General features: G+C 45.7%; 1 protein-coding gene and 1 long non-coding RNA gene across 5 annotated transcripts in view; one reads left to right on the top strand and one right to left on the bottom strand.

Annotated features, from left to right (window-relative positions):
- The window catches only part of LOC123842581 (leucine-rich repeat-containing protein 37A2-like), a 46,497-nt gene extending 38,069 nt beyond the window's left edge, over positions 1-8,428 (top strand). For all 3 annotated transcript variants that reach the window (XM_064583028.1, XM_064583027.1, XM_064583026.1), the window contains 6 exons: positions 193-2,006; positions 2,402-2,506; positions 6,507-6,556; positions 7,893-7,947; positions 8,029-8,171; positions 8,266-8,428. In XM_064583028.1, the coding sequence (XP_064439098.1) occupies positions 193-2,006; positions 2,402-2,506; positions 6,507-6,556; positions 7,893-7,947; positions 8,029-8,171; positions 8,266-8,368 (2,270 nt within the window). In that variant the 3' untranslated portion in view covers positions 8,369-8,428. The remainder of the gene's footprint in view (positions 1-192; positions 2,007-2,401; positions 2,507-6,506; positions 6,557-7,892; positions 7,948-8,028; positions 8,172-8,265) is intronic.
- LOC135362996 (uncharacterized) overlaps positions 1-12,195 on the bottom strand; it is a 58,051-nt gene extending 45,856 nt beyond the window's left edge. For both annotated transcript variants that reach the window (XR_010408631.1, XR_010408632.1), the window contains exons 1-3: positions 11,175-12,195; positions 8,194-9,763; positions 2,834-2,920 (exon numbers count right to left, since the gene is read on the bottom strand). This is a non-coding gene — a long non-coding RNA (uncharacterized LOC135362996). The remainder of the gene's footprint in view (positions 1-2,833; positions 2,921-8,193; positions 9,764-11,174) is intronic.
- Between the last annotated feature and the right edge of the window lie 4,867 nt (positions 12,196-17,062).

Raw genomic sequence — 17,062 nt, 5'->3', positions numbered from 1 at the left:
GCTTTTTCAAAAAATACCCTTTTCTCCTTTTGTTGTTGCCAATCATAGATTCAAGTTTGAGTTTGTCTCCTCTCTAAATGGTACTCAAATATTTGTTGGTTCTTAATTTATTTGGGATGTATGACTGTGGACTGACAAAAAGCTGTACTATCAGTCTTTCATTGTCAAAACTAGTCTCTTTTTTGTTGACAGATGAAGAAGTATCTATAAGGAGTGCAGAAGGATCATTCATGAAGGTATTGAAATCCCGGAAGAAGAGCACCAGTACTGAGCTGACAATTGAGCCAGAGAAGCCATCCTCAGATAAAAATCACTTCAGTTTAGCCTTTATGAATGAGCAGCTAGACTTTAATGATGAAAGTGATGTTATTAGTGCGCTGAATTACATATTGCCTTATTTCTCAGAGGGAAATCTAGAAGATGTAGAATCAACATTATTACCATTCATTAAACTTCTGTTTTCAAATGTGCAAGACGGAGACAAGCCCATGGGTCCCTTGACAAACAACACAGGGAACCCTTTTCTTAAACCTGGACCCAACAGTTCAACTTACAAAAATAAACTGAGGAAACTCCATTTTCTAGAAAATTTGTTAGATGCAGAAATTCAAGAAAAAATTGATGAGGTGAAAAAGAAAGAAAAAACTGCCATGCTTATACGTTCCGGCCTTTTCGGTCCCAAATTCAAACGCCAAATCTTTCCAAAGAAATTGGAAACTGCCCAAGCACAGGAAAAGAGCCTCACCAAGGCTGAGAGTGTAGGGAAAAAGTTTCTGAGAGTAAAGCAGGTTATCAAGGGCCCAAAGGGCCTACAGAAAAGGTACCTCAAACAAAGGCGCAATCAGAGAAACCAGGGGAAACAGAATGCCCAGCCATTTGTGGAGAATATGGCCAAAGAAAGAAGGCTCAGTAGACCGTCCCCAAGGGAGCTGGAGCAGCTTCACATGGCGCAGAGGCCCAGGAAATTAGTGGGAGACTCCTTTAATACGGAGCCTTCATTCATAAAGGAGCACAAGGCAGCAGTCTCTTCTTTTCTGAAACAGTACTCCTTGGGCAGGCCTTCTGCCTCCACTCCTCCAAAATCCCTACCTGAGGTGAAAAACAAATCAAAAGCCTTAACCGACACCATTTTTGTTTTAGAGGATGCAAATGCTAGAGTTAGGAATATGAAGGCTTCTAAACCAGTCTCACATTCCAGAAAAAAGTACCTCTTTCATAAAACTCGCTCGCGTGGGGTCCACAGAGCACCCAAGGCCAAGCTGAGTCGAAAATTCAGAAAGGGAAGTCCTATCAGTAATAGGCTGATGCTTGCAAAGAGGCCTCCGTTCTCTGCCATCAGGAGCCTCATAAATTCCCCTTCACGGGAGGCTTTTCCATCTTCAGGAGAACTGAGTTCTCAGGAAAATCCTTTTCCAGAATTACTTATTCTTTCAGAACCTTTTAGAGAAAACACTACTATAGAAAACACTACTGCACAGAATGTTTTTGAGAAACCTGTTTCTACAAGAAACATGACTGTGCCAGAACAAACCCTCCCTGCATTCAGGAACCATAAGAATCTTTCCAGTGCATATTCTGTGGCCACCACAGGCAACTTTATGTCAACTGTTAAACAAACCAATGAATCACGACGGATATACCACAGCGTGGGCACTGGATTGCCCCCGAAGCCCACAGGCTTCACTGGGTCGAAGCTCTCAGCCCCAGGTGACCTCTTTGAAATTCAGCTAAACCAGCAGCTATGGTCCCTCATCCCGAACAACGACGTGAGAAGGCTCATTTCTCACGTTATCCGGACTTTGAAAATGGACTGCTCTGAGAGCCACGTGCAACTGGCCTGTGCCAAGCTCATCTCCAGAACAGGCCTCCTGATGAAGCTTCTCAGTGAGCAGCAAGAAGTAAAGGTGTCCAAGGCAGAGTGGGATACGGACCAATGGAAGACTGAGAACTACATCAATGAGAGCACAGGAGTCCAGAGTGAACAGAAAGGGCAGGAGTCCAGTGAGGTGAGGACAACTCCTAAAACATGGGATCTGGACTTTGAGTCAGTTTAGGACGTGCCATGAAAGCACCCAAGCACATAGGCCAGGGGGCTCCTAGTCTGGGTCTTGTCTTGGCCAGGTAACGTTGGCTAAGACAGTGATCTGCCACTTTGCTCATTTAGAGAACAGTGCCACTATCCCCAGGGTAGATGAGAAGGGGACCTAACATACAAGATAGATAAAATTTTGAAGAAAATGCTAATGGTAAGATTACATAACACATTAGATTTGGTGTGTTCCTTAAGAACCTGTAAGCCACTCATCTGAAAGAATGGGGTCTATTTTAGAGTAGCTGAAGAATAGCTAGCTTTCATCTTGTCTCTTTGTTTTCTAAAAAAAATTATTCTTTATTTTTTTAGCTCACAAAAGAAGTTCCAGGTTATGGCTATAACAACAAACTCATCTTGGCAATATCTGTGACTGTAGTAGTGATGATTTTGATTATAGTTTTCTGTCTCATCGAGGTAAGGACAACTGTTAATTTAGATTTCCAGAGTATCTTCTATCTTTATAATAGATTCAGAACCCACAAACTGAAAATCAAAGCCACTTTCCCACCTACTACTACTTGATGCTCCTCTTCAGTCGGGAGGACTGAGATATGCTTTGTTCTCTTTTTGCAAAGTATATTCCAGGGAATTTTAAAGGAACCCCACTGACAGGAGATCTGTGGATTGTAACCAAGGCAACAAGCCATTAGACTGTTCTGAGACATTAAGTTTAGGAAGGCCAGAGTTGACATGATAGTAACATTTCTTCAACTCAAAATTATGTTGATTAGATGTACTCACCAGTGACTCTCAGACAACCACTGATTTCTTTCCTTGGCTGAAATGATGAGAGAGAGAGTCTCCACCCTCCTGGAGCTATCAGTCATCCTAGAAGAAAGGACATGGCTTACAGATAAGAATGTCATCTTGTTGATTAATTAGATTTACTTAGCAGCTTTCTCCTCCACTGTGAAAGGTGTTATGTGACTAGGTTCAGTTAAAACACTGCAGCTAAAATCCTGCATCAGACTCCTCCAAAGCGTGTCATATTTATAGTCGCCTGTTCCTGGAGCTTGTCTGTTTACCTTTTCTTCAATCTTATAATGACTTCTTACTTTTCCCAACAGGCAGGTGCTAACATTTTTAAAAGAATGATTTAACAAGTTGACAGTCTTGACTCTATCCTACCCAACCAACCTAATTTGCCTTATCTACCTTTTCTACTGCTGTGACAGGCCTCCATTCTAACCAAAGCAGCCCCTCACCACACCCTAGTCACCCCATGCCCATTCCTGTTTCTGTCGGTGACTTTGCCCATCTGAAATTCCCTTAATCTGCTCTGCCTGTGGCAGTACCAGGAATCTCTCAAAAGCCAACTGAAGTTCATCTTTCTCCATAAAGCCTTCCCTGAATACTCCAGCGCTCGTGGTCCTAGTCCTTCTGTGAGATTTGTCACCATTTCTTAGGGTCTACAGTGATGCATTCCCCTCCCCTGATAACAAAAATAAGGTAAACAATTTTTTAAAAGGCAGTTCCCCAAGAGAGAAACACCAAGGTCAACACATGGAGCAGAGCAGAGATATGTAAGGATCAAGTGGCTTCCTGGTTTATCAGACTTGAGTAAAACCTGACTGGATATATTAACTGTTAAAGAGAAACATGTCTGTCTTCAGGAAGGTTGGTCAGTGGTAAAAACATAGAAATGGTGAAGAAGAGCCCAATATGGGCAGTGCCCATCCTAGGCTTGCCCAAGAGTAGGGACGGCACCTCAGGCAGCAGATGAAAGTCAGGCCCACTAGTGAGGCTGTGCCTGTGGGGGAGATGGATGGATCTGGCTACTTCAGTCCTTTCCATGAAACACTGGATTCAGCTGGTTACTTTCCTTCTAATTTCTCTTCTCACCAAGTAGCCTTCTGATTGTGCTTCAGTGTGCCACGGAGGCCTGTGTCCACGGGAGGTAATTCCCAATCATGTAGACACAGATGCCCTATCTGTGGAACAGATACGTTTCTCATTGTCAAGTCATAACCTGGCATTCTGATTTTGATCAATCCTGGGGCATTGATAAAGTGAGATTGCCTCTGTAGGAAGAAGTGAGTTCGCTTTTGATGAGGACAGAGTCTGATTTCTGAGCCCAGGAGGGTAGGAACTGGCGTGGAGTCAGCTTACCAAGGTCTCTGGGAAGATAAATCATTGGCCATTGTCCAGATAGTACCCTCTGCATCTTCAGGTGGCATGTGGCCTTTGGTTTTTAGGGAAGTTCTATAAATTCCTATTGCTGTTTTTAATTTCTTAACCTTGTGTTCGTATTTATGTGGTTTCATTATTTTGCCTCCCTACTTTGATGGTAAGCTTTTCGAGGACAGAGACCATGCAGTGTTTTTCCTTTAGTAGACAATAATAGTGTTCATAGGAAGAGAGATGAGGCATTATGTCAATTTCACAATGAGGAATAAGGCAGCCTAATATTTATTTGAAGTAGCATACAGAGTCCAGCAATAGACAGACCCATGTGTTATTAGGACTTCTGAAATGTTACCTTTTAGTATTCAAACCAGCGGAAGAAAATAAATGAATGGTAAGAGAACAACTGCGTCATTATTTGGGAGGAAAATAACAGCAGATACCCATTCCTCACCTTAAAACATATTTCAGTAAATGTAAAAAAAGAAAAGAACCCAGAAAACTATTAGAAGAAAACAGAAGCAATATTTTCATCATCTGGTGGTGGGAAAGAGCTTTCTGACCTGACACCACAGGCAGAAACCTTTGATAGATTTGATCATCCATCCAATGGTGTCTGTGATACCATTAGCAAACTTGGCCCTGGTGTATGCCAAGCATAGGAAGAAGAATTTTCCATATCTGATTTAATCCCCACAATCCTGTGATGACGATAGTACCATCCCTCTTTGATAACTAAAAGAGGATGAGCTGAAGGTCCCAGTGGCAAAACCCAAAGCAGAACCCGTTCTGCCTGACTGCAGACCCTGTGCTCTGGTTCCACGTGTTCTGTCTCCTTAAAGATGAAAACACTGGCAAATATTTGAAGCACTGAAATTCAATGAAAGCCCCTGAAAGGATTACTGTATTTACTATGAAGACAGTTTTATAAATCAATAGGAAGACCAACAATCCAGGGAGGGTGAAGGGGGCAAGGACTATGAATGATGGGCAAGGACCTATCTGCCAGTCCTCTCCTCACGCCTTCTGGGATGTGGGTTTTGTTAACGAGGCCTTTGTTGACTCTATACTGTTTTCTTCTATGCCCTTATAACGTTTGTTGTTATTTATAGTTTTTAATATGTATAGAATCTGTTTTGTTTTTTGGTATGGTTGAGGTAAGGGATCTAACTTTTTTTTCTCCCTACGTAAAGGTCCAGTTACTTTAAAATCTTTTATTGAATGGTTCATTCATTCTTCACTGATCTAAAATACTATTTTTATCTGGACTCTATCAATCCAGTTTTCTTTCCCTGTACCAGTCTCACACTATGTACTTAATCCCAGTTGCCTTATAATAACATATTTTGATGTCTGGTAGGGTAAGCTCCTGCTCTTTGGTCTTCTTTTTCATACATTTCATAGCTAGGCTTGCATATTTTCGCCACCAAATGTCAGCTGGCCAGTTTTTGTTAAAAAAAAACACAAAACAACTATCTTGAGATTTGAATAGGATTGTTTTGAATTTGTAGGTTATTTTGAGGAGAACTGACATCTTTGCAATATTCTAGGAACACGGTATCTCACATCATATATTCATTTCTTCTTAATGTCCTTCAGGAGAGTTTTAATATTTTCATCTCGTCTTACCCATTCTTTGCTATAAGTTTTTTCCTAGGTACTTTATGCCTTTTATTGATATTGTAAACGAGATCATTCTTCCATTTGTTGATTAGTTATTTGCGGAAGGTAGGAAAGCTATTGTGGTTTGCATGCTGAGCTCTTGATTTTGTATCTAGCCATCTTATTGACTTCTCATACTTCAGTAAAATTTTAGTTGATTCTCTTGGGCCTTTTAGGTTGTGCATAATTTCATATGCAAATATGTTTTGTTTCTTCCTTTCCAATACTTCATTTTTCCTATTGCACTGATTAGGACCTCATCAACAATGATGAATAATAGCAGGAATAATAGGCATCCCACTCTTGTCCTTGACTTTAAACAATGCTGCTGCTTAGGTTTCTAGTAGATACTTATATCTTCTTTTCCTACCTCTAAGAATTTTTATTAGGCATGACCTGTTGAATGTCATCTAAAACCGTCAATAAGATGTATTGCCAACTACACACAAGATCCCAAGTTAGGTACAGTGGAAGAGTCAAAGGACTATTAAGCAAACCGAATTCCTGTCCTCAAAAAAGTTATCATCTCACTGGCTAGATAAGACTTAAAATACAAAGGAATGAATAAAGATTTGGAGGCAGTGGTCATCAAGATGGGTAACTGTGATCACGTTTTCTTCCAAAACAGATTTATTCTCACAGAAGAGCATCCAAGGAAGGTAAAGAAGGAAGCTCAAGGTAAATATGAGTCTGACAATTGTTAAAGTAGAATTTTAGAACTAGATTTTAGAACTCCTCTCTATTTCAATCCCCTTGTTTTACGCCCAGGACACCACCAAAGGCAGAAAGAATACTTATTTGGCCTAATGCTCTGCCTGGATCCAGCAAAATTAGCTCCCCAGCCAAACCTGAGTTAGAATGAGACTGGCAGAGAGCATCTGCTGTCACCAGTCCTTTAAAGAAAGAGGGTGGAGGTGGGGAGATGTTGGTTCCTGCTGGTAGTGAGCATCAGGCCTGGCTGGAGGCCCTTCTCGGAGGCTCTGGGGAAAGGATAGGGAGGGCCACAAAGTCTTGGGCTAAGAGGGCTAGTCTTCAAGGCTGATGGAAGGCAGGTTATAGGACTCCTTCCTGTAAAGTGGCAGGAAAACTTTTCCCTCCTCCTCCTCCTGGTTTTCGAGCCCCCACTCTCCATTCCCTTTGTCCAGATCCCATAGAATTGTAACTGGGAGAGGCCTTAGATAATAGTTTGTCTTTTCCTTTTATAATAAGGAAATGGAGAAGGAGAAAGGGAAGGTAAATTGCCCCATGGTCATACTGCTAGTGAGTGTCGGAAGATGGTTCCTTTCCATTTGGGCACTCCTCCTCTGATTACACTGTTCTTGGGCTGCAGGCTACATTTTATGTCACAATTCAGTACACACATACTGTAGAGACATAAGCAGTTTCTAAGACAAACTTCCTATACACTCTTTCTCTACATTGTTTGTATTCAAAAAGAATATTTTGTATTTTAGTGCTGGTTGTGACCTTTAAGCTGATTTCACGACTCACTCACTCATCAGTGACAGCCTGCAGTGTGAAAGTCAGTGAGCTAGATATCTTTGCTGGTTGGACTCAGGCATTTTCCTGGTACAATTCAACTTGCAGGATAAAGCAGCTAGGAAAATAGAAGCACCTCTCCTTCCCCCTCCCCAGCAAATGATGCCTATGAGACTAAGCGCATAGGAGACCAATGTAAAATACTTCCGGAGAGAAAGGTGCTTCTGCCGTGCGGTTGCACGGTTTGTTCACTGCACTTGGCCAAGGGCCCAGGTGAGCAGGATGAAAATCCTGCCTATACTCCATGCCGAGCCACATAGAAACATCTCCAACATTGTGGGGCCATTACAGACAGACATGGGAAAATTCTGGAAGCCCAGCATGCATGGGATTATTTTCAAGATCCCAGGTCTGTGGGGATTTTGCTTCCTGTGATTATGGACAGAGGTGTCCTAATAAGACCAGAGATGCACATTGTGAGAGGCAAAGGAAATGGCATGAATCACTAATTGTCTGCGTGTGTGTTTCCTCCAAGGGGCTTCTTTCGATCTCTGCTGTGGAAGAGATGCTCAACAGAAAGTGAGAGTCAGGTAAATCTGAGCAGGGTAAAGTCCTGTGGCTGGAGAGTGCAGGGGAAATGCAGAATTATCATCGTCCTTTCTGTTTTCTAGGAGGGCTTTTTCTGGAGGAGGCGGCCACTTTGGCTTCGGGACATGTACAGACCTCTCAATGCCACACGCAAGAAAAACATGGCACAGAAGCTGCATGACAGGGATTCTTCTGATGAGGATGAGATTTTCAACAAGGAACTAGGGTACCTGACTGACAATTCTTACCTCAAATGAGTAAATTATGAAAAGTTGAATTGTTCCTCTGCAGAGTAAAAGCCTTTGGTATTCTTTTCGCAGAGCGAGAAGTGAAGACCTGGCAGAGAAGCGTCAGTTCACAGATTCCACCGGTGAAGAGCTGGGTGACGAGAGCGACACTGTCCCCGAGATCGTCATTGAGTGAGCCCATCCTGCCTCAGGTCACCTACAAAGTTTATCTTCTGATATTGGCTTCTCAGCATTGCTTGTAAAAGACTTATTTTTCTCGTATTAAAATGTATAAATTCATAACCAATTCTAGCCATGTGGTAAGGAATTAAAATGGAACTAGTTAAACATGTCTATCCAGGGAACAGGGGCCACAGGCGTGAGGAGCAGGACTAAAGCTAGAATCCCTTGTGGGAGCCAGTATACTTCCACAAGAGCAGTGTGGGCAAAGGAGGATGGGTAGGGGCATCTTTCCCTCGTTTCCCTGATCAAATCAGTCTCTGGAAACTGGAAAACATATATTCAGGGGATGTAGACTCTTAAATCAATTAGCAGTTTATTCTGGTGCTCTCTCCCCTGGCTCACCAAGGACCAGCTATTCACAACACGCTTGACCTCCTGCCCAGAGAGGACCATCTATTTCTGGCCCCTCTCGTAAGGTCTTCGGCATTGCCAGAATATTTGGATCACTGAGCCTAGCTCCACTGTAGAGCTAAGCCCTGTCTTTCTTCCCAAGTGCTCAAACTCATGCACAAAATGTGTGCCCTGTCTTGGCAAGTAGAGGGCTCTTCACCCTTACAAGCCCGTGGATAATTCACATTGGGGTGTTTTGGGTTTGTTTTCTTAAAAAAAAAAAATCCCAACCCTTGGGTAGCTAGCAGGGAGGGAGGGGCTGAGGTCTAGGGTAAAGAAGAATGTGTGAGAGCAGTAATTACCCAAGACTGCCCTCCTCAGGCCTTTATTTCAGAAAACATACTGGTGGGGTCATTTACCCATTCGCATGCATGTACCGCCCTAGCCTCTCCTGACCCCACTGAGGGTCAGACGTGTGCGGCTTGGCTCTCGCCAGCGCAGCCCAGCGCCAAACCTACCACCACCTTCCTCACCCAACACAGATCATGGCTGCATGATTCCAAGGGATAATGTGGCGCAGTCTGCGGAAAAGGCAAAAATTCCTCCACTCCTGCGGCGCCTGGGTGGTTAGGTTGGTTAAACATTCAACTCTTGGTCTCAGCTCAGGTCATGACGGATGTCCATAAACATAATTGGTGCTCATCACTGGGGGGCTAGCGGTGGTGAATGTCGGGGGCGGGGGGATCACATCACTAGCTTTCAGGTTACAGCTGCTTTCCATAGATTCAAAGCTGCTGCCACCGCTCAACAGACTGCTGAGGTCACAGCAGCATCCCCCCCACAGTCCCAAGCCCGGTGACCAGTGGGGGAATATGGAGTCCAGCGTGCAGCCTGCGTGTCTGCTCTGCAGAGGAGGAGAGAGTGGCTTCCACCTTCCAGATTTCACACAGGTACATTTTATTGGCAGAACTCTGCTGTCAAGGGAATCTGTGAAATGTGGTTCATGGGCTTCTAGCACCTGCAAAGAAAGGGATAGAAGTGGGTGTCAAAAGCCAACCAACACTATCCAACAAATGGGTGGGTGTTCAAGTCTTTTTAAAAGGGGGGTGGTGTCTACAAGGAGTAACATGGTGGAGAGCTAGCTAAGTCAGAAACCTAGAAAGGTGTCATTCTAGCTGGGCAGCAGGTGAGGTACCAGATACTGGATACTGATGACATGCAGTCGTCCCCAGAGGTGACTGGAGAAGCACCGGGAGTTGATTCTTAGTTTGGTCTCTGGAGTGTTCTCACTGGAATGAGAGCTGGATGGACTATGGGCAATGAGGTATCTGAGGAAACACAGCCCTCATTCAAAAGGGCTGCCAGAGAAAAGGTATCCATAGGGAAACACAATTTCTCAAAATATGGTCTTTGAACCTCGAAACTCAAACATCCCTGAGATGCTTATTTAAAAGACTGATCCTGAAAAATAAACAGATTAATTAAATTTAAAAGGCTGATCCTGTGCATCTCCCCTGTTGAAAATAAACCAAACCAGACACCACTGAAAGTGGTCCAGACAGATCTCAGTCAGTAATAAAGGACTGCTGTAGTACATGGAATACGGGACTGCTGTAGTACAGGGAATACGGAACTGCTGTAGTACGGGGAATACGGGACTGCAGTACTACAGGGAATATGGGACTGCTGTAGTACAGGGAAAAGGGCTCAACGTGACCGGAACTTAACTGGGGCCAGTACAGAGGTGACTGGGTATTTCACAGGGAGACTGAGGGAATAGGGAAGGGAATGACTGGGGACTCTATAATCAGAAGTGAAAAACTACAAAAAGCAGGACGGTGGGTTGGCCCGTATGAAACCACCTGGGCTTGCTAACTGGCACTTATCAAAGTTAGGCTCTTACCCTCTCCCGGAAGCTGGGATACAAGGGCCCTATCCTCAGGTGTCCCTGGAATAAGCAGCAAATTCTTTAGACAGCCTTGAGCTTTTGAGGCAGGCACTTGAATGGAGGCTTGGGTTCTACTCGGGAGGCGGCCATGAGCTGCTTGAAACTATGTTAGTGTTTGTTCAAGTCTTCAAGGGCCAAGCAAGGCTGAATGAAGAAGAGGAGCCTGGCTAGCATTTAGAGAAAGAATCTGTCGCCCTCGAAACCCACATGCCCACCCCTCCTGAGCTGGTCTCCGAAAGAGAGGGACCATTCTAACAAGGCTATTTTTTAAGATTGATTGATTGATTGGTTGATTTGAGAGAGACAATGAGAGAGAGCATGAGAGGGGAGAGGGTCAGAGGGAGAAGCAGACTCCCTGCCAAGCAGGGAGCCCGATGCAGGACTCCATCCTGGGACTCCAGGATCATGACCTGAGCCGAAGGCAGTCGCTTAACCAACTGAGCCACCCAGGCGCCCCTCTAACAAGCCTTCTGATGCTCACCAAACTACTGCAGTAGGGCAAAGAGAGCCGGGAGGCGGTGGAGCAGAGGTTCTCTGGCTTCTTCAGGACTGGAGGTCAACAGGGATTGGAGGGTGGGAGAGGCAGGGCAGAGCCGACTGAAGAGGACCAGAAGGCACCACTGGATTCTTACCCTTGGAGTCCCGAAGGCTCACGCCGGCTGGCAGCCAGCCGCCCCCATGGAAGTCAGGGCCTCTCAGTCCTGGGGAGCGCCAGGCACGACCAGCTCTGGCTCCTGAGGTCCTAGTGGGGAGGAGATGTTGTTGAGACCTGGGGGATGGGGAGGGGAGCACACTCCTTCAAGAGTTAAAGTCCTGGAGGCCTGAAGCCGAAGTGGGAATGGGGCTTCAAGGCGGAGCTTTGTGTGTTCAAGGCTAGTGTTGGAGAAGGTTCGGCGCCCGCTGTGGAGGGTTCCAGCTTGCAGGGCCAAGGGAAATGAAGACCTCAACCTGTGAACAGCATAAAGACCTCACGTGGATGAGGGCGACACCCCAGAATGGTGGAGCCGTCAAATAGAAGGCGCCTGGCTCCCTGACATGCGAACCGCCAAACCAGCCCTGGACTACAGTCCTTAACCAGATGATTATATCAGAGATCAAGGAGCTGCTTTTTTATCTACCACACTGTTGTGTTGGGTCTCTACTGCGACTGAACCTATAGCCTAATGAAGGAGTGAGTACGTGCACTGGTTATCCTTCGCTACAACAATGCTAACTGATAAACCATCCCCAAACTCAGCGGACTGGAACACCGATTCTCGCAGGATGGCCGGTACAGCTGTACTCGAATGCTCTGCCGGCTGGGTCAGTGCTGCTTCTCACTGCTGGTCTGCAGATCGGCGGGGCTAGCTCTTTTCCACCTGTGTTGGTTCTGGGGCCCCAGCTGAAGAGGCTACCGGAAGGAAGCATAATAAGAGGCGAAGCAGAAACTTCATTGGACCTCTTCAAGCCCAGACACAGAACGATCACACTTTCATTTCTGCCCATTCCATGGGCCAAAGCAAGTCACATGGTCAAGCCCCGGGCCAGGGGACAGGAAGTACACTCTGCCCACAGGGAGACAAAGCAAGAGTGTGGCTGTAGGGAGAGCCAATAATCCTCTCTATCCTGGGATGGGACCGAGCCCTGGTTTAGAGGTTATGTACAAGGCCCCTCTCTTTTAGGTGTCCCCTGTAAATGGAGCAGAGGGAAAGATAGTCCATCAATGTGAAAGCCCCACCGCAGTTCTCTGTTAGGGCAGGAACCCTGACAAGGCAAGAATCACATCTCCTTCCTCTCCCCAATACCTAGTACCAGGCCCTGCCCGCAGCGATGACTCAGGAATCTTACTGGGTGGATTTTAAACCATTTCTTCACTCTCCACATATGATTTCCTTTTGAAATACAGACTGACCTCCTAAAGGTCAGCACATAGTGCTGAGTTTGCCCCAGAAGCTGCAAAGGGACTATGCCATTAGGAGCTGGGATTTGTACCTAGATCTGTCTACACTGAATCCTGTATCCACTGCTTCCCATAGGAACCTCCACAAGAAAGGGCTTCTACAAGTTAAACATCAAACCAGGGTAGTGAGGGGCACCTGGGTGGCTCAGCTGGTTCCGCGACCCACTCTTGGTTTTGGCTGAGGTCATGATCTCAAGGTCCTGGGATCAGCCTGTGTGGGGCTCCACACTCAGCGGGGAGTCTGCTTGAGGATTCTCTCACTCCCTCTGCCCCTCCCCTGCCCAAATAAATAAATCTTAAAAAAAAAAAAGGTAATGAAATTTCTTTCTCTTGAGGCCTTTTGAAACTAGAAAGATTCTCATTGCCTGAAATGTCCTAAGAGCGAGGCTGTCTAAAGGCACAGCCCTAGTCAGGGATCTGCATGGACTTCGGACAATTTGAAGAACAGTGAGATTCACCATCAGAGCCCCCAAGGCTCCACAAGGCCTCCGGCCCCTGTCATCGTCTCTTTTGTCAGCTTTCAGGGCAAAAGCAGAACCGGCCCCAGATGTTCTACCTTAATTGCTGCCTTTCCCCACATACTTTGCACTCCAAAGGAGTACCACTTGAAGAGGGCCAGGATTAACCCTAGAGAATGCCACCATCACCACCGAATTCCAGGCACGGGGCATGTGGGTGGAAAGTATATTTTAGGCCAGTGACTCATGCTAAGTTGCTTCCTCCCGTCCCTAAATGGGACTATTCAATGTCAAGCTATCTCAGGCTCAGGCTGACAAAAGCAGAGGGATAGGGAACCTAGTGTCGCTGTAAGCTGTAGGTCAGGATACATGAATATATACACTGCTTGTATAACTTGACCAAGTTCACAAAGACAAATATATCAGTCTCTGTTCTTTATGCTCCAAGTGAAAGAAATCCAACTAAAGTATGCTTGAACCAAAAATGGCATACAGTGGAGCAGCTCATATACCCGGGAAGCCTAAGTGCTTAAAGCTGGCTGCATCTAGGGCTCAAACAGCGTCATCCTTTCCCCATCTGTTCCTCAACTGTGCTTTCCTCTGGCTTCAGGCTCTGAAGGATGCAAGCCCCAAGGCTGCAAAGATGGTCATTAGTAATTCCAGCTCTACACCGATGTAGAGGAAAACCCATCCTCAAAATGCCTCTGGTTGGTCTGCTTGCACGCTACCTCTGGGAAGAGGAGATTTCTGATTGGCCAGCCGTGGTCACGTGCACACGCGAGGTCAGGCCTTAAACCAGTACTTAAGTTCGGTTAAAGCACAGGGACTGGGTTGAAAGTTAAGAGGGAGGTTGTCTTACCGCAAGACAAGGAGGCGAGGTGGCAAATGGAGGATGAGAGACTGAAGCTAGATTGAACAAACCCTTAAGCCTAAACTTGGAACAGGCTTTCACACATTCATAGATGCTATTGTGGTTAAGTAAAACACAAACTCACTTAGGAGCAGGAGTGCCTTCATGATAATTTGGGGGCCTTGTGTATTTTTTTTCCCAATTCGTAGCTACTAAACGTATAATTACTATCATGAGCAGGTCCCCAGACCATTCTGTTCTTTAATATTCGATAGGGATTCTTAACTGCGATGAGCTCCAGCAGAGAGAGAGAGTCAAGAAAGCAGGAAGAGAAGGGAGCCAGGAAAAGGCCAACCCAGGAAGCAGTGAGGGAAGGTTCCAGGGTGGCAGCTGTGGGACAGGTGGAGGAGGTAGCTGGAGGGCACGGGAAGGCTAAGTACCAGCCAGAGCACTGGAGGGGACCAGAGGAGTGCTAATGGCAAGTAGCACAGAAGGAGGAGAAGAACGGAAACGTTCTGGGGGTCAGGGATGGAAACGATCATAATCAGAGTACATGAGGAAGCTCGGCAGTGAACAATATTTACACAGTCACAATTCTGTAAACACTATCAGTTATCTTGAAAGAGTGACATAACTAAACCCCAAGAATGGACTGGGTTGTTAAAGAACTAACTTCTTGTCTGTGGTATTAGGAAGTCGGTAGACAGTGTCTAAAATGGATAAATCAAGAGCTAGAAGCGCAAGATAGGTGCGGATAAGCACCAGAAGATTCAGCTAGAAGTAACCAGCCCCGGTGAGCTGGCTCAGGAGGGTGGGGATGGGGGTGGGGGGGCGGCAAGAAAATGCTGTGGGTCATTAGGTTTCCTCACCATTTCATTTCATATTATTTAAACTGTAAACTATGTGTATAACAACATTTGGGGGTTTTTTAAATGCATTATTTTGTCAAAGCTTTATTTTTGTCCAGCTTTATTGAGGTATCATTGACAAATCAATAATTAAAAACCCTTTAAATCCATTTTTAAAAAGAGAGTGGGGAGAACCAGCATTCCTATAACAGAACCCAAGAGAACATTAGCGATTCCAGTTTTGAGAGAAAGGGCTGCATTCGTACTAGTTGGATGATTTCAGTCAGCTGCCAAGTAGGGATACATCTGGGGTTGAAACAAGAAAGGCTCTCAAAAAAAGAAAAGAAAAGAAAAAAGAAAGGCCCTCACTCCAGTCTCAGAGAGAAGTTAAAAACAGAGATCTGACTGGATTGGGAAGGGAGAATTAGCCCAAACTATAATAATATAGCCAGTCATCTTTTCTTTTTCTTTTTAAGATTTTATTCATCCAGGGGTGCCTAAGGATTCCTGGCTCCAAACCCCACTTGCTCCACCACCGAACTATGCCAGCCCTCCAACTAGAATTAGAGCTGGGTGAGAGTCCTCCCTCTACCATTTCTTAGTTGTGTGGCCAAGTTACTCAACTTCTCTCTTAAGCCTCCTTTCTTATCTGTGCTTTGGAGATAACAATGGCAACCTACCTTCCCAGTGGTTGATAAGGACAAATCACAATCTATTGGCGGTGAGGGCTGGGCACAGGAGAGGTGGTCAAGCCGAAATTCTTGGACCCCATCCCAGAGGGACTCTCCAGGGTAGGGGTGGGGTTCAGGAATCTACACGTTGGACCTGTCCCCAGGGAATTCAGACACCCTCAGTTCTCCTACCTGACTTTTTGCATAATTCTGCATAGTGCTTGAAATCTAAGCTGACAGACCAGTGGCCTGTAAGGGGCCTTTGGGAATGTTTCACCCCTTCCTGCACTGGCCTCCAACTGTGTCCATGCATCCTCCCTTTCCCCCTCACCCAATCTGTCTTTATCACCCCTCCTATCTGAACCTGAGCTCAGCCTGCATTCCTACTCACCAGCCATTTCTCTTCAGTCTCTTCACCTGCAATGTTCTTTCCTCTATCCACCTGGAAGGCTCAGATACAAGTTGCCTCCTCCAGGATAACCTTCAAGCCCTCTTCTCTGGCACCATGGCACTTTGCATGTGCCTTTATTACTGTTCAAATGACATGGTAGTGTGCGATTTTTTTCTGCCTGGAGACTACCTGGTGGACTCACGGCCCATGAATGGTGGAAGTGTACACCAGAGCAAGATGAAGAGAGGAAGACAAGCCCATAGACTTTGCAGAGGGGCCAAGAGGCATGGGAAGTAAGAGAAGATCATGAGATGGGGGCTCCTGAAAAGGCAGACAAGAGATTACTATGTGGGGGTTCCCACGGTTTTTGCAGACAGCGGCTGTGCAAAAATTCATTGGAAGAACTGAGGACTGTTGCTTGCTCCATTTAGGGGAGGGCATGCTTCTGTCAAGACACTGATGCTCTTGCTGTGCTAATGATAACGAGAAACACTATCCTTTTGCCTAGGAAACGGGATTTCCCTAGTAAATCCCTTACTTTCCACCTTGTTTAACACCAAGAGAATACTTTGCCTCTATGTCTTTATTTCTAACTTCCTCCTCAATGATTAACCATACTGAATGCATTCAGGCTCATCTAGTCTAAAACCAGGAAGAGGTGGTTCTCACTCCTGGAGAGAGAATTACTGAAGGGGCAGCCCCCACGCGCTCAAGTGCCACATCTCCAACAGCTGGTGTTATAAATGGAAACAGGCACTGGGACCTGGACCTTCCCAGAAAGGCCAGTGAAGCCCCTGACCCAGATCAGTGGAGCTTGCTTCCAAGAACTGTCCTGTTCCTAGACCAGCCCTGTAGATACTCCCTAAGTTCCCCTGGACCTGCAGGTAGCAATACCTCTCCACCCCAGCACTCACCCCACACTCAGGCCCTAAGCTCCCATTTGACCAAAGCCTTCAGGTGTGAAGTATCGGAAGCAAAGACATCCCCCCCAAAAACACACACTTTTGACCTTTTGTTCTGAGTTCATCTGAAAGAGAAATAGCAACTCTACCAAGGAAAGCAAACAAACAACTACCTGGCTGGATGAGAATAACCGGGCCCTTGATTTTCGCGCCTCCGGGCTGATGGGCAGGTTACGCGAGAAAGCCCAAGGGACCTAAAGGCGCTCCCCTGGTATAAGGTGTGGTCAAAACACGTATGCTTCTTCCCCAG

Source organism: Mirounga angustirostris, unplaced genomic scaffold (assembly GCF_029215605.1).
Source record: "Mirounga angustirostris isolate CCGP_5_RB_7025 unplaced genomic scaffold, mMirAng1.0.hap1 SCAF_17, whole genome shotgun sequence".
Lineage (NCBI taxonomy): Eukaryota > Metazoa > Chordata > Mammalia > Carnivora > Phocidae > Mirounga > Mirounga angustirostris.
This window is presented reverse-complemented; position numbering and strand designations above follow the sequence as displayed.